Source organism: Episyrphus balteatus, chromosome 1 (genome assembly GCF_945859705.1).
Source record: "Episyrphus balteatus chromosome 1, idEpiBalt1.1, whole genome shotgun sequence".
Taxonomy (NCBI): domain Eukaryota; kingdom Metazoa; phylum Arthropoda; class Insecta; order Diptera; family Syrphidae; genus Episyrphus; species Episyrphus balteatus.
The window spans coordinates 156,743,593-156,770,977 of NC_079134.1; the positions used below are offsets into that span (position 1 = coordinate 156,743,593).

Below are 27,385 nucleotides of genomic sequence, written 5' to 3' on the forward strand. Positions count from 1 at the left end.
AAAATCTACTTGTTCTTCACAATCTCTCAGGTAGCCGATATAGAAGAAAAATTAGATATTTTAATTAAAGCCTATATGCAAGACCGCGAACGGTTCTTAGCTCTTCCATTAGTTTCTCAAGTTCAACATTCCAATAGCTCTAATCAAAAACCTCCCGGTGGTGGTGGGGGCCCTGACGCTGGTGGTGGCAGTGGCCCGGCTCCCGGAGGTACTGATGGTGATATCGCTCACTCCCCAGCTGGAACAGGTATGGCCAGTGGGACATCAAGTGTGCACGCTGCAACAGTAACGCACGGTGGAGGTCTTAAGGTAAATTAGAAAATATTTTCTTTTATGCATTTTGCAAATGCATAAGCCAACAATATTTCTATTATATTATTAGCTTAAACCAATTCTGATTGAAAAACAGTTCTCGGAACCAAGCTCACCGATAGCCTCGCAATATGAACAAGGAGTTCCACGACGACCGCCAATGCATCGCGGATACTCCGATTTAACAAGTCGTATTAAGAAACGTGTTACTTTAAGGTAAGTTTTGCGAGGCTAAAGTCCTTAACGGGAAAATCAAAAATAATTCTTGGTAATGCTTTAAAAAAAAAGGGATCACTCGTTTTTCAGTTCCATACCACCTCAATATGTTGACCCGAGTTCGATACAACCCGGTGTTAGCGATGATGTCGTGATAGTTGTACCCGAATTAGATGCCGATCCTCTGGAGTCCGTTTTGGTCGCTCGTTTACCATCAGACCATGATGTATGCCTTGAAGAGGATGCCGACTTGGAACCAAGTAGTCCGAAAACTATAACCGAAAGTTCAAGTAAGTCCTTGAAAATATGTTTTAATTTTTTTTTTTTAAATCAAAAAATATTCCTGTGGCTCTTATATAATTTTTTGCAAAATAATTAAAAAAAAAAAACTACACAACAATGTTAAATAAATAAAAATGCTTTTTTGGGCAAAAACGGTTATCGATTATATTTTTATTTATTTTTTTTTCTGTAAACCACAAAATGTTCATATTCATAAGTCACTCAAAAAAACACACAACAAAACAAAAATTCAAAACCAAAACAATTAGAATTTAATACACCCATTTATACATAAACCTTAAATTATTATAGATATTCTTAATTTTAATTATAAGCAAAATTAAAAAATAATTTTTATTTTTATTTTGAATTTTTGTTTGTTAATAACACACGCCTTCTTCTTGAATCTTACTAACTTAATTACAGCATCATATGATGGATACTCATCGACAACTTCCTTATAGCAACGAAAGGACATTCAATGTAGCCACAATTATATATCCATATGGGATGGTACAAATTATCAAGCGTATCACTATGAAGATGATCAAACTACACTTATCTAAAAAACTAAAATCAAATTAAAAAAAATTCATAACAACACCAAAAATGTTTTTATGTTTTGTTTTTTTTTTTCATGTCCTTAAAAGTTAATATTATGCAATTTTTTTTTTTATTTGTTTGGTCAAAGTGAGGAAATTCAATAAATTACTAATTTCTTTTATATGCAAATTAAAAAAAAAAAAAAAAAAACAATAAATCAACGAAAATGATGCAATGAATTTAATTTTCGCTTTCATTTGGCTGCATTGAATGAAAAATAAAAAAAAAGTCCTTTAGTGCAATTATAGAAAATCCGTCCTAAAATTAAAAAATAAAAATATATAGTGAGTTATCTGCTGTTTTAATGTGCAATATTTTTTTTTTTTTATTTAATATGATATTCAGCAATATTTTTTTATATATACCTATATTATTTATATAAAGAGAGTTATGCCAGTTTGTGATATATAAATATCTTAATGTTAATAAGTGTTAAATTAAGATAATAAACCTTTTATGGAACTGTACCTATTGTATAACTCCTTCCTTCCACTTTTTTTTTAACTTTTGAATTTTTTATTTTAAAAATAAATGTTCGGTGTTCTTTTTTTTGGTTTTGAAATTAATTAATACAAATTCTACTTTGATGTGGTAGGTGTTGATAAATTTTTTGTATCATAAATAATTTTCTGGTTCATGATTAAGTCTCATGTTAAAGTTTAAGCCGTAAACGTATAAAATCTGAAATTTTCATTTTAAACCCTGATTTTTGCAGTCGTAATTCACTTTCCCGAGATATAATTTAGTAACATATCTTTGAAATTGGATTAGTGAAAAAAAAAGTTAGGTTAGCCATTTTATTTAATTTTTTCAAATTTTATTTTAGTAACTCGTGTAATATCCTACATAAGTAATTATGTTTAATAACCCTTTGAAAATGCTATCCAAAAAATATTGCAGCAAGAAATACAAACACGTTTTATAAAAAGTCAGTTTTATGGCTTTAAGGCTGTAGAAAAGGTTGCAAACTTAATTGACATGCAATTTGTCTTTTTTTTAGTTTCCAGTTTTCCCAATCAACATACAAAAATTATACTAATAACTTTAGCAGCTTTATTTTGAAAAGCCTCTCTATACCTGAATACGGCAAAGATAGTGCCTTTGGCTATAAAATTACAAGGGGAAACCGACGAAGTTACGAATACCAGAGTTACGGGCGACAGAGTTACGAGCGTCAAAGTTACGCGAAACCGAAGTCACGAAAAACTAGAGTTACGAATTGTAAAGTTATGTTAAGCTATGACATGTGATTTTTGGGTTGGCAACAATTGCGAGGAACGACATGGAATTATGGAAATACAAACAAGAGATTAACATTTTTCTCATTGGTCAGAACTAAATGAGTAAAGCGAAAATGGGTGTTATTTAATCTTGTAAAATTTTGATTGGATAGGTATAGATATACATGTTTTTTGTGAGAAGATCGCAAAAACGTTGAAATAGAAAAAAAAACATGAATATACTTATGTAAGTTTTGGGGACATAATTGAATTTAACTTCTTATTTGTCCAACTAATATTGCAAATACGTATTTTTTTTTTTTATTAATTAATATAATTATTCATAGCGTATTTTGTAATACCCACTTTGTTATTATTTATATTAAAATAATAGCCAAACCACGCCCTTTTTTTACAGACGTTATTTTGGTGTGGTGAACTGTTGTTGCAATTGTTTCCAACCCAAAAATCACATGTCGTAGCTTAACATAACTTTAGAATTCGTAACTCTAGTTTTTCGTAACTTCGGTTTCGCGAAACTTTGACGGCCGTAACTCTGTCTCGCGTAACTCTGTTACATTTCAATTACAAGAACTTAAAAAAAACTTATATGGCAGCTAGATTTCACAACCCCAAAAACACCCTTCATATTGCATTTATCTTAAAATCTACGCTCAAAGAGGGGATAACGTGTAAGAATTAGGGAAAAGTATTTTCAAATTAATACGGAAAATATGGATCATAGAGAAAAATTTGTTGAGATAAAAGTTTAAGAATATTATGTTTTCTACAAGTTTTGCCAAAATTTTTATCAAAATGATAATTCAACACCGTGGCTATAACCCAAGCTCGATTATCCAGAAAAAATGGTTTTAATTTCCCAGGAATCCCCGCTACCTTTCTATGGAAAAGAAAACCTTTCGTACGTACATAGCGACTGGGAAATGCTGGATATGATGGCATGCTGGGCCATTTGACATCGAAAATCATTCCCATGATCATTTTTTGACGATCATTTCAGAAATTTGGCCAAAAGAAATTTTGCACTACTTTTCCTCTTTTCGATCATATAACGCAAGTATGCTCCAGGTGGATATTGGTTTTATTTTATTTTCCATGGTACTCATATACTTGTTTAGTAAAACATGCTTGCTTTAATAAGCCCTAAAAACCATGCATGTCCTGACTAAACGCCTTGTCATACAACCTACACGCAGAAAAATGATCGGTTAAAAACAACGTAAAAATCATGTAAAATTAACAGGGGGAGATTGTTAATATAGCACCTGCAAACTAACCCGGTTAAAATTACACGAGTCGACTCGGTTATTCAAAATTGTTTAATCTTACCCACTTTCTCGGTTAAATTTTACTAATATCTCAAATTTTAGCCGAGTTTCTTGATCAATATCAACAAGTTGATCGGTTAAAATAACATTCTTAAATGGTAATTTTAAACAATTTAACTTAACCGAGGCGACTAGGTACGTTGATTTTAGCAACGAGAACTACGTAGTTTTTAACCAAGACTACATTATTTTGAACACATTTTTTTTAACCCACTGAAAAACCTTCTCGGTAGATCCATTATTTTACTGCGTGTAGAAAAAAAGTTTATACCTTTTTGAAAACGGTTTTTAATGTAGACAAGAACATCATTTTGTTTACTTTAAGGTTATGTATATATTTAAAAAAAAAAAAATAGCTTCATAGGTAAACATATACCTATTTCAAAGGAGGAAAAACTTTAACCCTCTTGGGGCGCCATCTAGCGTCAAAATATCCAAAAAAAGATAGTACACAGATGGATTTAACTTTTTCTATTCTTATCAGCAGCTGCGGTGTGTTTTAATACATGTAAACTCTAGCAAAACGCTAAAAAAACACAGCTTCTCGTATTATGAATTTATTTTCGATTTGAAAGTGTAACCGAACATTTCGAAATTGGTACCTATTGTTGTCTCTGACATCTGTACCGAATTGAATGACAATGGCCCGTTTGCATAAAAAATAGTAAATACTAGCAAAAGGAAATTAATAACTATAAACCAGATATGATATGCACAAAATGTGGATAAAAAAGTTCATACTTTACAATTTTTCAAGTAAAAGCATTTAGGTACTATTTTTATGCATATCACCCAATTTCTTAAATATTTTCACTTGCATTTTTTTAACAAACGAAAATGAATTCTTTTCAATTTTCCATATCTGATTTGTACCACTTCTGCGTTGTAAATTCAGTGTAAATACAAATTGTAAAAATATTTTTACTAAGGTTCGGTACAATAAATTATAAACTAAGTGAACATTCTTCTTGAAAGCCTTCCGCTTTTCAGAACACTTTCATAGTTTAAGCAGGAAACACTCTTTTGGAAGTCTACATATTAGAATTAGAAACAATTAATGTTAACCCATACAAAATATAATTTTAAAATTAAAAAAAAAACATCTGAAACTCAAAAAACAATTGTTTCACCAACCACATCGAAAGTAAAATGTGTATTTATATTTTTTTTTTATTTATGTTGAATGACACATCATGTATCAACCAAAAAAAAATCCGTTAAACTTACTTTTAAATAAAACCATCATCTCATAAATAAATTTAAAAAAAAACTCCAATATAAACAATTTAAACAGAATCATTTTAAAAAAATATAAAATCAAACACATTTGATGTACCCATGTATACCGCTATATGCAAAAACATTATTATTATTATTTTTTTTTTTTTCAATATTTATGTTGTAAAAGAAAACAAAAATTAAATATCTTTATGTTGTGGATTTTTTATTAAGAAAAAAAAAAAAAAATAAGATACATTATCTCCCACCAATATGGCTATTACGGAATGACAACTGTGAACTCGTTGTTGTTATTTTTTATTTTATTTTTTTTTTTTATCCAAAATTATATTCCATAATTATATTGGTGTTTTATGCATAAAAATTTTGTTTTTACGATTTTTACATAAAATTTTATAAATTTTTCAAACTCATTACAGTTATCCTAATGGATGAAGAAGTCGAAGATCTCGAAGAAGAAGACCTTGATTGTGAAGGTGAAATGGATCCAGAATCGCCGCCTTGGGATGTTTATGGTGAAGGTGATCTTGATGTCGATGGTGATGTGGATGTCGATGAATCCACTGAAGATACTGCCTTATTACGAGTAGCAGCTAGAACTGCAATTATAGTTACTCCAATTAGTCCGGTAAAATAGATTTAAACAAAAGCAAGTCATTTTGGACTAATTTTATGTTTTTGAATTTAAATTTGTAGGTCAGTTCTGCCCATGACTTGGCACGTCTTGAAATCGACGGTAAAAATGGTAATATGTCCTGTGATAATGGTAGTAGTAGATCGTCGAAATCAATGGATCTATTGCGTCCAGATTCAAGTTCGCCAACAACAAGACTGCTTCCATCTTCGAGTAATTCTGTGGATATCTGAGAATGGTTTTGTATTCAGCCATTTTTAATTGGATTTAGTTTTTGTTGTTAATTAAATTTAAAACTAAATTTAAAACTTAAACTTAAAAAAAAAGTAAATTCTAACTAAACTAAATCCTAAATTTAAAAAAACAAATTTTAAATAAAAACTCAACAAATACTAAATTCATGAAATGGCTGAATATGATAACCTTTAAAAAAAACTCTATCTCTAAGTTAAATATATAACGCAATTACTATAAGTAGCGAAGCTTCATTTAACAAAAAAATTATTAAGTTTAACACTAAAAAAACTTATTTGTAAATACGTTTTTTTTACATGAATACAATATAAGTACTTTGAGTGATTTAATTATATTTATATAGACTAAATTTTAAAATAAATAAAAATGTTCTTTTTTAAAACTTTTAAATTCATATAGAAAACAAAAAAATAAAAGACCAAAATATATATAAAAAAATTTAAATCAGATATAAGCAAAAACTTCAGTTTTGTTAAAATAAAAAAAAAAAAAAGAAAAAGCACAAATCCATTTTAACTAAATAAAATTATATACCCTCTGTATAGAATAAAATTAAAATAAAGCAAAAGATTTAAATACATTTTTCTATTTTATTTCAATTGTTAAGTTTTCAAATTCTATTTAAAATAGTTAAATTGTTTAAATGAAATTTTTCTGTGAAATGATATTATACCTATGTATAAAATGTATATAACGTTTTTTTTTATATTTTATTTTTAAGTTTAACAGCAAAATTAAGTTAAATCCTATTTGAAATAATATAATACGTAAAATAAAAATGTAAATATAAAAAGGTAAAATAGTAAATTTTCGAAGTTCGCATAGTCACACGCATTGTAGTAAACTCATAAATCTGACAATAAGAAACGCGTATAAAATTGTATATAAGCAAATCTTATACATTTATTGTTATATAACCGTCCTCTTTATTTATAATTTTATATTTCAATTTAAGTTTTTATATTTTAAAATCGATTTTTTTCTCAACGCACTTCTTTTACTTAGTTCTTACTTTTATATCCTTTAGTAAAAATGCCTTTTTAGAACGCAAAATCACAATATCGTTTGTTATTAGCCGTTTGGACATTGGACGGTGTTCATAGATTACGAGGTTTGGTAGGATATCTTGTCTCTTAAAAATTTTGTTTTTTAAAATATACAGTGGAAACTTTATATTTATTTGCTTATAAGTTATAACCCTTTTCATTTGTAAAATTATTTTTAATGGGATTATTTTAATTTTGTATTTTAAAACAAGCTACTGATATAATGAGAAGAAAACAAAAATTCATCGAAAGGTTCTTCTACGGCTTTATAGTTTGTAAAAAATAATAAATTTCATAGCTCATAAGTGACCATTTGGTGTCAATTTCAAGATTGAAGGGTCAATACCAAATTTCACTTTAATAAAATAAGGTCAAAATTGATTTTGATGTATTTTTTTTTAAACATATATGTATTTTTCTATTTTGAATTATTTTTTTTTTTTTTAATTTCAACTTATTTTCCAAATTTACAAAAAAAAATATGTAATTAATTTTCAATATAAGATGAGATTTTTTGAAATACTTAAATTACTGTACATGAGTTAGCCAAATTTGAATAGACTTTTTCAATCATTTGCATTAAGTTTTTAGCTAAACATTCCACAGTCTCTATATTCGAATCAAAAATTCTGACATGACCAAAGGTTTGGAAAATCAGAAACTAAACATCAATAGTCCATTTTTTTTTTATTATACGAATATATGAGTAAATACCAGGCTGAACGAAGGATTTTGTGTTTTTCAAATGAAATGTTTAAAGTTTGCTTTTTTATTTGTTTTTTTTTTATTTTTATCTTCATAATAATTTTATCTTATTTTATTTTCTTGAATATTTTTTTTTTAAACATAAAAAACTAAAATAATTTAAAAAAATATGTATAAATAACTAACATTGTATAAAAAAAAAATGTAAATAGAAAATTTGTACAAAATCTGTATCAAAATAATTAAATAATTTTTTAAATGTACATTAAAAAAAAAAATAAATAAATTAAAATAGCCAATAGAATAAATAAATAAATAAAGTATTTTTTAAATACATAAATTCAATTGCTTGTAGTTAAAACTGTCATGAGCATTAAATAATTATAATTAAATATAATTTTAGTTTAATATTTATCATGATTCTTCTTTTTTTTTTCTTTTTTTTTTTGTTAAGTTTAATTTTTTATACATATAAAACTTTGATAGAAAAGACATACATCTAAGAATATTAAAATTTAATGTTATATAATTTTATATTTTGTTAATTTTGTTTTTTTATTTAATAAATGGCATAGTTATATTTCATTTGAATTTGATTTGTTTTTATTCTTTACATTTTAGAAACAATTAGAAATATGCGGAAAAAGGATAAGTTTGTCATATACAAATGAAAAAAAAAATCTTGCTTTTATTTTTGTATTCCTGTATTCAATTCCCATCCGTAGGTAACATTATTTGACAAATTATTCAAAGAAATCATCCGGGATTGAGGTTCGTTTTCCAATTAGCTCTCATGTCAAAAATATTACGAAATTGAAATACATATTTCTAAATGTTTGAATCAATCCAAAACAATAAAAAGTTGTTCTTTAAATTCCATCGTACTAATAAAATAGAAAAGAATCAATTTTCGAAATTTTTGTTAATTTGATACAGCAGGTGGCAGCTAGCCGGTTTAAATTCTTAGCCGACGATATCTCGTTTTCTGTTTATCATAATTCAGCCTGATGTATTAAAAATGTTTTTTTTTTTTTTGTCAAAAGGACGTAAATCATTTAAAAAAAAATAATGCCCAAAAAAACCCAATGCAGATCTTTGCATGGAAGAGTGATTTTTCAAAGGAGGATAAAAACAGAAAAATAATTCCTTATATTTTTTTTTTTTTTTTTATTTTTCTTAATTTTTACTTTGTGTTTACTAAAAGGTCTTTAAAACAGAAATTTCGGTAATGTCGTTTCTGAAAAATTCAGACATCCAGAAAAGGGCCTAAATTTTCAGAGGACACTGAAAGAAAAATCAACAGCAAAATATTGTAAAATCGATGAAAACAACATTGATTTAACTGAAATGTTATGTATTTAGAATTATTTGAATTTAAGTGGTTTCTATTGTTAAAGCTTAATTAATCAAGGGAGTTCATCTTTAAAACAATCACGTTTCAATATCCATTTGTATTTTTTTCTCATAAATCATTTAAATTGCAATTAATAAATTGTTTTCTTTGTAAATTATGAATTGAAACTTGAAGATTTAATTGAAAAAGTTATAGCTTTTTCACTGTTTTTTCTGTTACTCAATTTCACAGATGAGACTTTTATGCAAATTTTCGATTTATCAATGCAAGGTATTTCATTTTTTTATAACCAACAAGTAGTTAAAACAGCTTGATTTTTTTCGAACATTAATAATTGTAAATAGAGAAAATTTTAAATCCTGTAAATACCAAAAAAACCTATACAAGAAAAATAAGCTCATTTTCAAACCTTCGTATTGCATCCTCATTTAAAAGAAAGTTTATTTAATGTAAATATGTACCTACTAAGTAATGTCAATTGTAGTTGTATCACTTTAAACGCCTCGCTTAATTCATTACTTTTATTTTTCGTCAAACTTATGCCATTGAATTTCACATTAATTTGAATATTATTTTTGTTTTATTTTCTTATAAACACCCTGTTAACTTACAAAAACTAAAAGCGAATTTCGTTTTTCAAAAACATTATTAAAAATAGTTTCTACTAAGCAGAAACGCATTATAATAATCAAATAAATATTTAAAATATAAATAAACTTAAAACATATACCCTTTCTGATTTAAAAAAAAAAATAATAATATTTATATATAATGCTTACGCTTGTATGTAGAAAAAAAAATTAATTAGCGTCCAACTTTAATTTTAAATAATTTGATTGTAATTTTTATAAATAACTTTTGTTCGATATCGAAATAAAAATGTTAATTTAAATTTTTAAAAAACAAATAATTATAATTATGAAAATGATAACCTTCAAGGGATCACAAAATGGTACAAGAGCTTTACAAAGAATAAATATAATATATAAAAAGAAAAAAAACAAAAATTATATATACATAATAATAAATATATATAAATAAAATTTAAAAATAAAACTCACTTTAACCTATGTATAGTAGATTTAAAATACTTTATAAGATTTTTAAATTATAGAAGAAAAAAAATAAAAAACGTGACTAAAATCTAAGCAAACGGATATATAAACTTACTTTCAAATATTGTAAATTAAAATTAATAAATTAAGTAGTTAAAATATTTAGGATTAATAAACTAAAAATAGGGAATTTTTCATAAACTTAGTAGTTTTTCTTATTTATAATTATCATTTCTTTTCTTAATTTTTTTTTTTAATTCAAAAGATTATGTCTTCCACCACCAACTTTTGAGTTATTTTCTTATTTTATTCACTATATAGTATAGGTACCCAATTTTAATTTAATTTATTTCCATAACACTTACCTTCTTATTTCTAATATTAAATTAAAATAAAACTAAATCGTTCCTTCAAGACATCTTGGGTACAAACAAAATCTTAACTGATAAAAAAAGATCATTAAATTAAAAAATAAAAAGTACTTATAGCAAAAAGGAATCGTTTATAAAAAGAAAATTTAAGTAAAAAACACACACACACACACTCATTTTTGCTGGCAATGGAGTGTTATTATAACTCGTCTAGCCAATAATATTGCTTGTAACCTGCCACGCATTTAAGCCTTATTTAATAAAAAACGGATAAGTATCACTTCGAAAACAGAAATTTAAATTTTTATTAATAATGCTGTGCTGATTAAGTATTATTATTAAAAACAAAAACAAACAAAAATAAGAATTAAAAAAAAAATATTAAAAATTGTTGCTATATTGACTAATTAAATTTAAAATAAATTAAATTAAATTATATTTGCCAATTGTTTCTTTAAATAAAAAAAAAAAAAAGTTTTTTATAGATTACCTATTTTAAATTAAAAACAAAAAATTAAAATATAGTGAACGCGTTATCGAATTTTTAACATTAGTAAAAATTGTTATGCTTAAGATAATTGAAATAAATATATTTAAACGCTGTACATTAAAACATTAAATTAGTTGCTTCAAAGAAAAAAAAAAAAAAGAAAACAAAAATAATGTAAGATTTTATTATTACATAGAACAAAAAATGATATTATAGAAAAGAAAAACAATTTTATTAATAAAAAAATGACATTTTTAATATAAAAAAAAACTGAAGTGATTGTGTTTTATTCTTGCTGTCGCTGTTGCGTTTTGCTTACCAAATAAAATGGAAGCCCAAACAAAGTTCTAAATTGAGTTTTTATACAAATTGAGTTCTCTGTTTTAACTTAAACCAAGTCAATTAGTTCCTTAAGACATACTACATACTTTGTCTATAATATGTTGTATACATATATTTTTTTATTTTTGTTCTCATTTTTATTTTTATTTTTTTTTTTTATTTTTATTTTTATTTTTATTTTTATTTTTATTTTTATTTTTATTTTTATTTTTATTTTTATTTTTATTTTTATTTTTATTTTTATTTTTATTTTTATTTTTATTTTTATTTTTATTTTTATTTTTATTTTTATTTTTATTTTTATTTTTATTTTTATTTTTATTTTTATTTTTATTTTTATTTTTATTTTTATTTTTATTTTTATTTTTATTTTTATTTAGATCAAAGTTCATTAGGCTGGCCAATATTACTGTCACTTACGGAATCGATTTTAAAAAATCGTTTTTCTTAATTATTATACCAATATTTTAGGGGTTGAGTTACATTTATGTGTGAGTTGTTAGAACGGTATTAAAATATTTCATTATTTGTTAGAAGAACTAAAAATTTAAAAAGTCTGCACAACAAAAATCCGAAAAAAAAATAAAAATATGTAGGTCAAAATATTTCATTTACGACAGAAACCAAAAAACCTGTATAGCCAGTTAATAAAAATATTAAAAGTTACAGGTTGTTTGCATGCGAAATTAGAAAAATCTGCAAAAAGTTCCAAAAAATCAATGATATATAGGTACATAAATAATACCCTTACGAACTTAATTAAAAATGTTGTAGGTATTTGCCCTCAAAGTTTTTTTTCATCAGAAAGGGTGTTCTTTTTGAACACACGAAAAAATGTGTGTTCATTGCAAATACTTAAGTTTGGTTGTTGAGTTATTTGAAATCGAAATATTTGTTTTTTACTTTCGGAAGCAGATATCTTCCATTCGAAATATTCGAAGTTGGTTTTGGTTTAAAGATATGAATTAATTGCATAATTTGATTTGCACAAGAACTCGTTAAGAAAAATTACTTGTAAATGAATGCCTGATTTACCATAATACAAATTCCATTCGTTACTTTCTACGATTCTCCCAAATACAATCACAAAATCCCTGCGTAGTGACAATTTGTATGAAATATTCCATTACGAACGGATTCTGTGATTGTACATATATGTATGTATTTTTCGGTATTGCAAATTTTCGATATCAGCGTGATTATTCTAAAATCAACTTTAAGCTTGAATACTTTTCTCAACTTTCCCTAATTAAGAATGTTGTTTAAGAATTCAACTCCTCTTCACTTTTAAGACTAAACTCATTCCTCTACATTTTTGGCCATAAATGTGCATTTGCTTAAATCGACTTGTTTCTTTTCAAAAAGTTGTTTCTTCAAAACACTCGTTTTTCAAGTCAAAAATAAAGAAAACAGTGCTGTGTGCTAGATATCGTTACCTAATAATGGTTCAAAAATGCAATATTATGCAATATTATACAAAGATTTAAAAAAAAAATCATTGGGGCTGAAACATTTTTGCTCAAATGTTTCGATCCTAATTTACTTGAATCTCGTCCAGGTTTCGTTGAGAAAAACGGAATGTTCAAAAAATCATCACTTCAAGATTTTTGATCTTGATTTTGCGATCACTCCGTTTTTATTAACGAATCTTCACGAGATTCAAGCAACTCAATTACTCTCATTGCTTTTAGAAACATCAACTTTTATATCCAAATACTTCATTGATTTTTCTTAAAATTCCTATTTAGAAAATTATTTCAATAAAAAAAAAGAACACAATTTTTTTTTCAAGAGTTTTATTTTCGATTGTCATAAACATGAAAAAAAAAATTTTATTCATTTAGGATTGTCAATCACACATAAATTTGTGATCCCATAAATTCGTCTTTTTCCATTTAAAACAGTCCAACAGAAGTCTTATAGAATGATAGAAACTGCAAAAGCTATCACTTCTCAGTGGCTTTCTGTATCACTTGGTTCCTCAATAATTCCTGTAATGATTTAAGAATTTGTTGAAAAATTAACCACAGATTCTGTATATAATCGATCACATAAAAACAACTTACATTTTTTTTCCAAAAAAATCATATTCCACTCTGCTATTTAAAAAAAAAACCAAATCCAACTCAACTATACGAAACGAAATTACCAATCAACCAAAAGTATAAAACAATGAAAAAATAAAAACAACAATTCAGTTAATGTGTATATAAACAAAACTTATGTGTATTTCTTCATTTAACTGAGATACATTCCAAAAAACATTTACATTTGTAATAATAATTAATTAATTAATAAACCTACACAGACAAAAGAATACAGAATACAAAAAATAAACAAAATATATAAGTTTTGTCCTTTTTTGTAATGGAAACTAGAAATTAAAATTAGATTTTTTGTTTTATTATAATTAAATTTGTTGCTTTGCTCTCAAACTAAACAAATAATAATAATAAATGTATTTTTATGTATAAAAAAAATTGAGTTGAAATTAAGAAAAGAAAAAAAAACACTATAACTCATTTTTTTTTTAATTTTTTTGTTTTGTTTTTTTTTAAATTCTTAATGCAAAAAATTACAATTACAAGTTAATTAGTTAACAATATATAATAATTACAAGCTTAGTCGAATATATAATATATATTTATACCAAAAAAAAACATCATTTTATTTTTTTTTTTATTATTTTTTTAATTTTACAATATTTTTTGTTTTTATTTTATTTTCAATAAAGTTTTTTAATCTCTAAATACTATTAACAGAACGGAAAAGAAATAAAAAAATAGAGACAATAAAACAATAATTTTTTATAATTTATTTAAAATATTTTACTGGATACATTTTTAATTAATTTAAAAAAAAAATTAATTATACATTTTATTTATATAGAGAATGTGTATGTGTTTTTGTTTTTTTTTTTTTAGAGAGAAGAAGAGAGAGAGAATGTACAAAAAAAAATATTGGTGGAAGAAAAAGAAAAAAATAAAAAAAAAGATTGCAATTAATGTTCGCCATCGCGTTTGGAAAATTATTTGAAAAAAATTTACATAATTGGATCGGGTCCTTGACCGTCCAGATCAGACACCTGACTCTGGTAGTGCAGTGCATCTTGGTAGGCCTTCTTGACGGCTTTCCTTTCGGCCGGTTTCCGCGACTCGACCAATTTATTTTGATCGAGTTGCTTATCAATGCCGAGGATTTCTAGCTTCACTTCCGGCAGCCACTGCCATGTTCGCTTCGCATCAAAAAAGAGAACAAGAAACACCTCTTCGGTGTGGTTTTTACGCAACGCTAGAACCTCGGCGGGGGGAGCCGGCAGCGGAACACCATTATACACAAAGCCTTTGGGAGTTTTTGGATCAAGAATCAGAGCTGGATACCATGGATATCCACGGCATTTAGCCCACACTAGTTGCAAAGGCTCCAATGGAGGCTTAACCGGCTCTATGGGAGCCTGGGGAACTGGAGTGGGAATTCTACGCAGGAGTGAGGAGTTCTTGGACGGTGGCAGGCTATCATTTAGTGGAAGGTGATGGTGGTGGTTCGTGTGACTGTGGGAATTTGATTCCGATTCATTTACGCTGGCCATCTCCTCATCTTCATCATCCTCCTCCGATGATGAATCATATTCTGAGCCAGATCCACTGATTCCAAAGCCCGAACAGCTGCTGCAAGGACTACCAGAAATATCACTTAGGTCGCTTTCGTCGCTCTCTGAATTGTCGCCAGTCACATTCGCCCGGTAGACCCGAAAACTGTCCGGCATGTTTTCTAGCAGCATGTTATCTCGGGGGGCAGTAATCTTGGCGGGACTAATCGACATACTGCGTAGGCGATCGTTGGATAGGCGTTTGTTCTTTATGCTTCGTTTGGGCGATTTGATGCCATCAATCATCATCGGCAGGTCATTGGATTCCTCTTTGAGGGAAGAGATTTCTGGACGTTTCATTGCAGCTTGAGCCTTCCGTGTAAATAGGACAGCAGTTCTAAAAATTCAAAAATTACTAAGAAAACCGTTTAGATGATAAGAATGAGTATATTTTACCTTCTATTAACTCCGGCAGGTGAAGCACTATTCGTGACTGATTTGAGAGGACTGCTAGGCGGCGTTTGAAGCGGCGTTTGACCTTTTGCACCCTCAAGTTCGGGCTCATCTTCATCCATCATTTCTTCGCAGTCTTCTCGAGTATGATTAGCTCCAAGGGAGTTTCTCTAAAAGATAAGGACTCTGTTAAATCAAAGAAAACACTTTTTAAAGATGAATTCCTACCAAAGCCACTTTAGCTTTAGCCATCGCTTTTCTCATCCGAACAATTTCCGCTCGAATTTGCTTAATTTTCTTTGTTCTATGTTGTGGATTCTTGAGCACCTGTGATTTATCAGCCAGTATCAACATCTTCTGAATGACATCTTCCGTTGGAGTCGCCTTGAGTAGGACTTTCAATTCTTCTTCCACCTCGATGGCCACACAATCGTCACTCTTAATCGTGTCGACAATTCCTTCTCTCTGCAATTCCTCTCGAGTACTTTGAAACAAGGGGCCACCTTGATCTCTCATTCGAATTCCAGCTCGATAAAATACTGTATCTTTATTATTATAAGCCAGACAATTTTTGACCATCAAATCAAAATCACTCTCCATTTGATCCAGTGATGTGTATTGGCCATTGTAGAGTTTTTGGCGCATTGTACCCAAATCCATGGGTTCTTGGACAATGTCCAGATAATCTGGAACTTCGTCTGTGTCAACTGGCTCTCTAAAGATATCAGATGTGTCTTTTGATTCAAGCGTTTCGAGAATCTTTCGCATTGCAGTTTCTAAAGGATTAATTTGCAGCATAACAACTTGTTCGCAGATTTTGACGTATTGAGCTTTTAGCTTTTCACGTTTGCGTACTAATTCACAAAGGAGACGCGCTCTTTCGAGATCTTGGCGAAGGCACTGCCAGTATTTTAGTTGTTTATAAAGTTCGGCTGTATTTGGAGAACCTGAAAGACGGATTATTATTTAATCATACCAAAACTAAAAACAGAAACTCACCTTCAATACCATTCCTTGCTAAACTATGACTCTGCCCTTGGCTTTGAAGGCGTCTCAACAAAGGAACTCCATTTCTATACTGTCTCTTTAATGTCCAATAAGCAATTAACTTCTCAATAAACTGTGATTTCTTTTGCATTGTCACTAGACTGGAAATCTCTTGAATGCGATCAGGTGGAATAGTTGGAATTAGAACGACCGGCGCAGAGGAGCGCTTTTTCGCCAGCACCTTGCGAGCCTCTTTCATCTTGTGACGTGTGTCTTCTTCTTCGTTTTCTTTCAACTTGGCATCGGGTGGCGTATGAGCATGACAATAGGCATATTTTTGTACCGTAACGGGAACAGCCTCATTACTACCATCTTTAACAGTGTCCATGTGCATATAGAGACCAGCCTGCTGGGCACATGTGACATGAAATGCAGCATAACAACTATTTCGCTGGCATTGGATGCAAGCGCCAATGCCTTTCTCTTTGCAAACATAGCACGTGAGTCGCCATCGAGCTTGTGGAATTGTTTCAATTGAATCTTTAGAAAGCGAGAAGTCATGTTAAAAGATATGTAGTAAACCGGAGTTTTGAAAAACTTACCAATGGGTTCCAAGAAAACTGTATTAGCAAAACGAACTTCTGGTATCCATAGCGCACAAACTACATGCGCCCACATACCCGAATCTGTCTGCTTAAATGCTCCTCCTGTATTCGGACAGAGGACACATCGAACTGGAGTACTGGGAGATTGCAAACATCTCCGACACAACCATTGACCCTCCGGAATGTATGGGACACCATAGCAGTCCTGATGGACAGCTAGATTACACATGTCGCAGAAAAGAATCACGTTTGTGTTTTGACATTCGCCATCCATGCAAATGCAACAAACTGCATCGTCATCAACTTCGATGCCTGGTGTTCCATTGGCTGCAGCCTAGATAAATAAAATGATTTTTTGTTTTCATGGTTTAAATGTGATTTTAAAAAAGGAATTCAAATTTTAAATTTAGAGTTTAGATATTAGGGAACAATGTAATGAGAAGGACCCATGGAAGATGATGCATTGAAAGTTTAAGAATTGAAACATTGGGTTGAAAGGGTAGATAAGGGGCATGCTCTTATTTTGATGAGAGATACAGCAAAAAATAAAAATTACGCATCAAAAGTTTCAGTTAGGCAGAAGTGTTTGGTGAATATATCTGTGGTGTTTGGTATAAACAAAATAAAATGGTAAAATGTGTATTTTTCATTTAAGCCTCTTAAATGTTTATTAAAAAATTTGTAAAACAGCTCCGAAAGTATTGAACTCTCTGAATGTACGTTTAGTTTTAATGGTTCATAATAGTAAAAGCAAGGTTATTAAGTATCATAGAACTTCAACTGCATCAATCAGTGATACAAATCCTATTAATATCTCTTTAAGCGCATAGAAATAAATTCACATCATATTTTTATATAGTCAGAAGTAGCCAAAAATTGATTGCCAGAATAGAATTAAGCATACCTTACATAGGACCATAAACATCATTTTGCTTGTTGTATGGGGCAAAGGCATTGTATGGATTGGATTGTTGTTTTCCTTTGAAAGAAAGATTCGACTGATATTTCGTATAGTTTATATTTATTGAATTTGCAGCTTTAGATAAAACGAAGAGTTCTAAGGATTCCAAGTAAATGGAATCTGATCAAAAGTGTGTGAATACCGGTGCACAACGTGCAAGGATCACATTGGTGTAAGTTACTGCAGTTTATTTCTACGGTCCATAATTAAATTAAGAATTACTTTTACTAGTCAAGTATTTACTGATTGAGATCAATTTGGCGATACCACTGACCGTTACTTTTTCTACATTTCAGTTAGAGATACTTTAATTTCTTGGAGTAACTGACGAATTAAAAAAAAAATAAAATGGAAGTTGTTCTTTTGTTTTATTTTAACAAAACAGTGGTCCAAACGTCAACACCAGGCGAACTAAAAAATAGACTATGCCCTTAGAACTTGAAAGCACTTATTATAACATCAAATGTACTGTTTAAACTCTGACTGACTAGTTGCCAGAACATCCTCAATGAAAGGACTTCTGCAACTACATTTCAACAGTTCTATTTCCAGTGTTGATTGTCACTAAGAAAATATATTAAGGATTCATATACACCAATAGAAACTTAAGAATAATAATTATTGTATTGTACATTGCACCTGAAGGTGGTCAGAGCTTAGCACCGAATTGAGGAACTCAAACCAAAATCCAGGAATCCCAATTGCGCGACATTATCAAGGGAGTATCCAAAAAAAAAAACCGGACGTCATTAGAAAGATTCTAAAGACATTCCTGACGAAATGCAACCATTTCGGAACATAAAAACTACCTAAGTCAGCCAAGTAAAGAAAATATTAAGCATTCTTATAATCATTTTTAGCAACAAAAAAACAAAACCGACTTCCATCGATCGAAACTTGGTTTATGGTTTTTATCATAATTTATATAGCCAAAACCGGACGAAATTGAAATGGGACCACACTGCGGGCACCAACTCTCCAATACAAAAAGAATTATCAAAATTGGTTCAATCAGTCCAAAGTTATGAGGTAACAAACAAATACAGACGAATTGAATACGTTCTCCTTTTTGGAAGTCGGTAAAAATAAACTTAAACTTAATAAACTTCCATCATAACACTCGAAGATTCTGGGTTTCAAAATTCATCTTCCACTAAGTTGACTTTTTTAAATTTGACTGCCTCTTGCAACGAATTGACAAAGCCACCAAAAATATCACTGCCATGAAGATGTACGACTCGGAATCAAACTGTAGGCATCTTTACTCTTTCAAAATAGTTTAGTATTCATAATAGAGCTTTAAAAAGACAGCTAGGTTAATACTGAAAATAATAACGTAGAGCATAATGGACATCGATAAGATAGTATGATAGTCAATCCAGTCTTGGGATAAAACCTCGTGCCACAGTAAAACCTCATTATCTTCAAACATGCTTTAACGGCAAAATATTTTAGTAATGCTTCAAAATCGTGCACGACATTGAATAAGGAGTTTGTAATAGAAAAAAAAAAAGTTCTGTTTAGCAATACTAGATTCCATCTGGATGATCGAATTAGAATTTGAAGGAATTTACTCTTCTATATCTTCTTCTATTTTCAGGTCATTTTACATACATATAAAAATTTGTGCAAAGATTAATTTTGAAGAACTGTCATTACAAATGCTTCAAATTTTTGGTTTTCAAACAGAATGTTGCTAGGATATATTGAAGGTTTTAAATGGAACATCAAATACTTTCTGTTATCACCAAGTAAAGAGTTCAGAGTTATAATAGCTATGACAAGGAAAACCAACCAGAACATCAGACTGCTTTTTTAGTGATGCTATGACACTTTACTGTTGTTTTCATTTGTATATAAAATTTGTATTATAAAACCAATCTTCTTCTTTATAAACTTCCACACTCGAGTTACAATTTGAACAAACTATCTTATAATTGCACTTGATTAAAACCACGATCTGTAAGGGTTTTATAGCAGAATTGATGTGATGAGAAAGCTCAAAAGTTAGCGATTAAGATGATTGGGTCATTTGGAGCGAATCATCAACATCAACACAAAGCACCACAGCCCATCAAATTTTCGTATCTAACCCCGATGAGCAACGTGGAGTATGAAAACATCATCTTCAGTTGCGCGCTCAATTTCGAGAACAACCTAAACCAAATTGATGTGCGCAACTGGAAACAAATAGCTAGGGACTGAGGTGCAGAAGCTTGTTGCCCTTGTTGGTTGAGGCCGAGATCCATCTTGGACTGTGAACACCTCCTTAAGTAAGTAAGTAATCCAGCGATTGCGTGCCCAAAGTACAACATATCGCCAGACCTTTGCTTTAAATTCCAAGGGCTTGACCCACACAACTTTGCTGTTGTTTATTCAGTTTATTTCTCCTATTCACTTAACTAACTCTATCCAACCAAGCTAAATTGAAGGCCTGTAGATTAAAGGTCCAAACAAAAACAAGAACTTTACATAAGTTTTTTGAAGGCATTTGAATGAAAAGCATTTAGATAGACTATTTTAATCAACTGCTTAGTGGCGATGAATACCAATTGCATTTCAAGAAGTCAATTAAATTGATATTCTAGTGTTCAACCAACATAAAATGAAGGTACATATCTGCAGTCTTAACTGATATAAAGGCAGCCATTGCTGTGAGCTACGTGAAAAAACCTTCCAAACACTAGCGAATGTGCAATTTTGATTATTCAGTGGAGTCTCAGTACAATCTGCGACTACATTTCTTGAAGTCATTTGCCTAAATCAAGATTGGTGCTGATTAAGAGGTGGTTTAAGTGGTTAAGAGTACTTAATGTCGAATATTGCCAAGTGTCTTTTGAAGATTATCTATTTTAGAGATTCCTAAAACTGTTTCATATTCGTTTGCTCAAAAATAGTCCTCATAACAATTCTGAGAAAAGGAGTTTGCTTTTCAATTTCAAGTAAGAATCCAAATGATTCTAATTTGATTATGCGCCAACACAAAAGCACAATTTCGGGATTAATTAGAAACCATTAAACAAGTTTCATTGGAAAATGACTAGGTACTAAGTACGTGGCGATAATAAGTTAAGCACAAGATAACTAGCTTACAACAAAACTCACTAAACTTTGCAACGGTCGCTTTTTGCATCATTCAATATTTAACTCGTCAGGTGCTCAATCTACTCTCTAGAAAGATGCATTTCAATCCTGTCTTCGAGTTTCAAAACCAAACCACCCAAAGTAAGTTAGTGAATGTTTTAAAACCCGTATTTCGACCTTATTTCATTGTCTTCCTTCGTAAATGCTCCCAGAATGTCCTGCTTTTGTCAATGTTTTGTTTATTTCCCCAAACAAAACTCACCTGAAAATAAGACTCCTTTTCGAGTCGATCCATCAACAGTTCCAGCGTATCAATATGCACTGGATTCAAATTAGACTCCTCTCGCTCTTCATTGATCATCGCCAGCCACGTCGTATCCTCCTCGTCCACGTCATACTCCACCTCGCCATCCAGCTCCTCAGCCGACTTTTCAATAAAACGAATATAAGCATTCGATCGAGGCGGAGCATCTGAAATACTATAATTTTCAATTTTCTTAAATGTAGCATCCGGAAGCTTGACAATCGGCTCAACAATATCTGGAGTCGCAATAATACAACCCGTAGCCATAAGATTCTCAAATTCTTCATCTGTAATTATCGGCAATGGCTCATCGACGGAAACTTTAATACTTTTATCATCGATATTGTATTGAACGCAATTCTCTGATTCCAAAAAGATTACACCTTCTTTTGGAGCGATAGCAGTGTCCTTTGGAGTTTGTGGCGAAGCTTGGACACGATTACGGCCACGTTTCTTATTGGGAGCTGCTATCGGAGTTGTTGGCTGTTGCGGATTGTCATGATCGTAATTTATTAAATGGTATTGCAAGCCGACGACAGATTTGTAGGATTTGTCGCATTTGTCGACGGGACAGGCAAACGGCGGATTCGGTTGGGTTTGTTTGATATTCTTGCAATATTCTTGTGCATCAAAATCTAAACCCATTTTTTTTTTTTTTTTTGTTGTGTTGTTGTCTCCGATGGGTAGGTGTGATTTTTTTTATTTATAGCATAATATTAGTGTTGTTTAAGTTATAATTTATTGATTTAATATTATTGGACACGAAGAAGTTGTTAATTTTTTTAGTTTTTTTTAACGATTTTTTGTTTTTTGATAAATTTTTTTTTTTGTAAACGAAAAATCCGAGTGGAAATAAATGGCGCAAATATGACAGCTGTTGCTCGTTTTGTCGCTTTTTCGGCTGTCATAGTGACAGGTGACAGAGGTAAGGTAGTGTGGATTTGAGAGAGTACAGCGGTTGTTTTTTTTTAGTTTGAAGTGTTGGTAGGGTAGTTTTTTGATTTTGTTTGAAATGTAGATAAGGGGTTAGCTACATTAGGCACTTTTTGGAGAAGCACAGATAGTGAAAATATTTTGTAAAAATTAGGTGTGTTTTTTATTACAACTGGTCTTAACTCTACAAAAAAAAACGCAGTCGGGGCTAAGCAATTTACATGTTAAATACAACAACACTTTAGCCCCGTGGGCTTAGTTGTTTAGCCCGGAGATTTCTCTGGGCTTAACTTTTTGAAGAGTTTTAAATCTGTGCTACCAAACTAATTTTTTCATAAATTGTTTAGAATTTGTTTAAAAACGTGAAAACTCACGTTTGGAAGGACAAAATGTATTAAAATAGTTTTGCTAGCATACATTTTTGTATGTCTTTGTAGAACATACATGAAAAATACAAGAAAATGACGAAAGCGAAAAATATGACAACTCTTAATTTTTGTTGTGTCTGCTGTTTTCGGAACATTCAATATACAGAGCTGCCAAGATTTCAGGTTAAGCCCTGTGGCGTTTTTTTTGTCCAGTTAAGACCGGTGGTAGTAAAAAACACACCTATTGTTTGTAAAAAAAGTATACAAATTGTTTTTAATAGCCTTTTCACACCAAACCCAAAAACGCGGTTTATGGCAAAAAGTTTTCAAAATCCTGAAAAGCGTTCACACCACAAATTAACAGGTTTTTGTTTGACGTTCAAAATTTTTTGACATCCAAATGTCAAGTTTTCGATGGGATTTAATTTTGGTTGTTTAAATCAGCTTGAGATCACAAAATTGATGAAATAAAATGAACTCTGGAAATTTAAATATAATTTTATTTATTTGGTCGTTAAATTGTGTAGTTTCATTTTAATTTCTTCCGGAGAATAATATATTGGCCACCCCTCAAATTCATTAGACATTTTGATGTAATTATGGCCGTTTTTTCGGCTGCCTTTGAGCTATGGCTCCTTTTCAGCCCAAAGTTCCAATAGGAACTCTTCATCTTCGGTCCCCCACATTTTTTTTGTCTATTTTTTCTACTCTGCCATTTTCTATAATTAATAGGTGTGTTTTTTTGTTTATCTATATAGATTTTGTGCAAAAAAACGACATCGAGATTTTTGAAATCAAAACAATTTACGTGTTAAAAACAACAAAAACTTTATCTGTACCTATAGATTTTTGAAAAATCCAGATAATTATCCAGATTTTACTTTCTCTCGATAAAAACAGTAGTGCCAAAGTACTTTATTTGTTGTGTTCATACAAAAATATCTGAAAATATTAACAAAAAAAAAAAAAAGCGGAGAAAACGAGGTTTGAAAAAAACTCTCATAGAAAAAAATAATCAAACATTTGTTTGACATGGTTGCATTGAAATGTTAATATCTCGAGATATACGCAATGCACTTTTCAGATAAAAGTCTTAAATGGATCCTGATAAGATTGTTGAACAGATATGTATATAAAATTACCAAAGTTTTTTCGAAAAATTAGAAATAAAAATAAAAAAGTTTTCACATTTGATTTTTAAAAAATCGAAAAAAAATTCTGTATGGCTACCTTCAAACGCTTATAACACAAGAACGACGCAACTAATGTTAATGGTCATGGTCTTAAAATGTAGCTAAGAATATACAGATAATTTTTGGTTTTTGTGAAAAAAACAATTTTTTTGAATCCAACATGGATCCATGGCCATATGAAAATTTTTGTTTGCATCCAACATGGATGTAATGGCCTTCCATATGAAAATTTTTGTTTGCATCCAACATGGATGTAATGGCCTTCCCACTTCGGAGTTAAAATAAAAAAAAAACAAAAGCAACATTTTTGACAGACAGCTGCCAAAGTATATGTACAGTGGTGCCAAATGTTTGCATGGATTTCAAAAATCCCGATGTCGTTTTTTTGCACAAAATCTATATAGATAAACAAAAAAACACACCTAATGAAAGAAATAAAAAAGAAATTTGATTTATATTATCAAAAAAAAAAAAAAAAACCGCATTTGCAAAACAATTAGTTATCTTTGCTTGTCAGTTCTGTTTTTTTTTTTTTGTCTGCTGTCAATTCTTTTTTTTTTGTCTGCTGGATTGTTGCTGAATTCCTGAAAAGGTTTGTTTGGTTATTTCGTTTGGAGTTGAATGTTTTCATTTTCAGGTTTTTGGCAAGTATCAAAAACTTGTGGTTTATGAAAAATGTATGGAAAAACTTGTGTTTTTGATATAGGTTTTTAAGGTTTTTCGCAAAAACCGCGTTTGAAAAGGCTATAAGACCGAAAAATAAGCTTTCTCCATCATTTTTGTATTATTTTTTATTTATGGAAATCATCACAAAATCAGTTTGAAATTGTTCACTTTTGTACTTTTTCACTTTTTAGGTGAATGTAGTTAAAGGCAGTGTTGCCAGAGAATTTAGAGAATTTTAGAGGCAAGGAGCCGAATTTTAGAAGTCTTGGAGCCAAAAATCGCCAATTTGAAAAATTGTTCATAAAAACTCATATAGCTATATTTTTATTTTTTTTCATTTATTTTTTTTTAAATTAACTTAGATTTATGATAATATAAATAATATAAACAAAAAATTAAAAAAAAAAATAAAAAAGAAATAATTTCATTGATACTGTATTAAATTTATCAGACTTCATGTTAGATTCTTTAATTTTTATTTTAGTAATAAATTACAAAGCAAATATACATTGTGGAAAAGTGGAAACAAAATATGAGACGTTCAGAATAATAATGGGTCAAGTCCATTCGAAATTTGTGCATTATTCTGAACTTTGAGAAGCTTTTTCTCGGAAACTAAAGAAACTTTTGAATTAAATGTTTCACAGATCGATAGCTCTATATCTCCAAAATGTCTTTATTTGATATAAAACGGAACCCTTTATTTTTAAGATCTTAAAATATTCAACCTAAAAAGAAGTGGACTTGACCTATTATTATTCTGAACGCCTCATATGAATGAAAATGGAAGTAGGTACATTCACAATTGCGCTTTTCAGCAAGACGTCAGATTCTATTTAGAAGAAGTTTAGTTCTACTTCGAAGACTTTTAAGGAGTAATCATAATAAAATATAATTAATCAAGTTCTTTTATTATAATAATTTTTAATTTTTAAGGAGCCAAAAATCGCAAAATTGAAAACTTAAGGAGACAAATTTTGATAAATCGGAAATCAGAATTTGAAGGAGCCGGAGAAAACTTGAAGGAGCCGGTTTGGCTATAAATAGCCGGTCCTGGCAACACTGGTTAAAGGTATAACTACAACGGCCACTTTTTGCAAAAAGTCAAAAAATGAAAATTTTCAAACTCATTTTGTGACAGTTTTTCCGAACACAAAATAAAAAATAATGATGCAGAAAGCTTATTTTTTGGTTTAAAAAACAATTTTTGTAGTTTTTTTTCCAAAAACAAAAAGCACTAGAAGGAAATACAAAAATTTTACTATTGTAAATTTCCCATTTTTTCACTTTTTAGGTAATTGTAGTTAAGGCTTTGCTTTTCTAAATTTCAAATTTTTTTGTAAAGGTATAACTTAAGGCTTATAGCCTGTTTGCACTACAGCCCAATTGAGATACTTACGCAAATTATAGATCCAGTTTAAATTTCAAATTCAATTTTTTTATACGATCTGACATTCGATATGATTTAATTTTTGAAATTATTTCATTTGAGTTTAAGCTATCTTCGTCATTTTTATACATTTTTCCAGCTACAAAAATTATAAAGTGAATAGAACGCAGGAAAAAGTACAATACGGTAGCGGTATGGCAATTGTATAAACAAAATTCCACATCTGAACGTTGATGTGTCAGTTTAGAATTTTTGTCATACAAGTACCCGTACCGCTATCGCATATACCCTCCGATGTTGAAAAAAAAAAAATATTTTATTTCATTATTTTTGTTCTTTTGATTTTATTTTTTTTTGCATTTTCTACTTTTTATTTTATTTCAATTTATTTTATTTTTTTCTCCTTTTTCGGAAATTCTACTGCTTTTTCTGTTGTTTTGAAATGGTAAGAATATTATTTTAATTGAAAAAGAACACATTTTTTTTATTTTCACATGGCCCGGCCAGGAATCGATCCCATGTACCTCTGCATACCACACCAGCACCTTACCACTAGACCATGCTCGAACATTAAAGATGAGTGGAAAATAGGGAGCTAATTGAAACCTCACATTGAAATGCAATGTTTTTTTTTGTAATGCGTTAAAAATATTGCATATCTGCAAGATAAAACCTTTGCATACTTATACGTGAAACACATTGCATACTTTAAAGATAATAACATTGCATACTTAATAGAACCTGTTGGAGCAGGTCTTATAGAGGCCTTCTGTCACTTGAAAATACGAGGCTTCCTTAGAACGGTTCAAAAAGGTCTTAAAAAGGCCTTTTCTTTAACTAAAATTTACAAGGCTTCCTCTAAACACTTCTAGGTAGTCTTAAGGAGACCTCCTTTCTTTCCAAAACGACTTGCGTATTCAAGCCTTAAACTAAACCTATACAAACTATAGCTTGCCGAATAAAAAAATGGAACTTATTCATGCCAAAATGTAGTAGCGGTACGGGTAATTGTATGAAAAAAAAACCACACAACATGAACGCGTTGTCGTTCCATTTTGTCGGTGTAGTAAGGCTTTCAAGCCTTTTAGGCTTGGTCAAAGCCTTTAATATCTAACAAATGAGCAATGAAATTAAAACATGTTTCTATACTGCCTACAAATACAAATTGTGTTTTTAAATCAAAAGTAAACGTTTCTGCATTATATTGTATAATATTTATTTTCCATACTCGGAAAAAAAACTACCTCAAATTATAGCTTATTTTCACTTCAGCACAAATGAGATAATTTCACAAATTATGCCGACTTTTCACTAGACCATTTTAACCGTGCGGCGAAGCTTTTTGACTCGTGTGAACGTAAGTCACAGGTGACTAAAGT

At 29.7% G+C, this 27,385-nt stretch overlaps 2 protein-coding genes across 11 annotated transcripts in view; one reads left to right on the forward strand and one right to left on the reverse strand.

Moving 5' to 3' along the window:
- Window positions 1-6,645, forward strand: part of LOC129921530 (potassium voltage-gated channel subfamily KQT member 4) — a 331,029-nt gene extending 324,384 nt beyond the window's left edge. For 9 of the 10 annotated variants that reach the window (XM_056003398.1, XM_056003400.1, XM_056003392.1 and 6 more), the window contains 5 exons: window positions 31-309; window positions 383-528; window positions 601-818; window positions 5,641-5,849; window positions 5,918-6,645. In XM_056003398.1, coding sequence (XP_055859373.1) covers window positions 31-309; window positions 383-528; window positions 601-818; window positions 5,641-5,849; window positions 5,918-6,088 — 1,023 coding nt within the window. In that variant the 3' untranslated portion in view covers window positions 6,089-6,645. The remainder of the gene's footprint in view (window positions 1-30; window positions 310-382; window positions 529-600; window positions 819-5,640; window positions 5,850-5,917) is intronic. The other variant, XM_056003402.1, reaches the window with a different exon arrangement.
- A 7,506-nt stretch (window positions 6,646-14,151) lies between these two features.
- LOC129905703 (bromodomain-containing protein homolog) lies at window positions 14,152-22,356 on the reverse strand. Its single transcript, XM_055981243.1, has 7 exons — window positions 21,415-22,356; window positions 17,105-17,441; window positions 16,515-17,042; window positions 15,744-16,462; window positions 15,519-15,685; window positions 14,521-15,459; window positions 14,152-14,304 (listed from the first exon to the last, which is right to left on the reverse strand). The coding sequence occupies exons 1-7, from the start codon at window positions 22,099-22,101 to the stop codon at window positions 14,292-14,294; spliced, it is 3,390 nt and encodes a 1,129-aa protein (XP_055837218.1). The 5' UTR covers window positions 22,102-22,356; the 3' UTR covers window positions 14,152-14,291.
- Window positions 22,357-27,385: the final 5,029 nt, after the last annotated feature.

Bases quoted from the DNA above. Each gene is read 5' to 3' on its own strand.
- LOC129905703 (XM_055981243.1), bottom strand. From the start codon at position 22,101: ATGGGTTTAGATTTTGATGCACAAGAATATTGCAAGAATATCAAACAA. The intron at 15,686-15,743 runs GTAGGAATTCAT...CTTATCTTTTAG, and splicing joins CTAAAGCTAAAGTGGCTTTG to AGAAACTCCCTTGGAGCTAA. The intron at 15,460-15,518 runs GTAAAATATACT...TTGAATTTTTAG, and splicing joins CCTGCCGGAGTTAATAGAAG to AACTGCTGTCCTATTTACAC.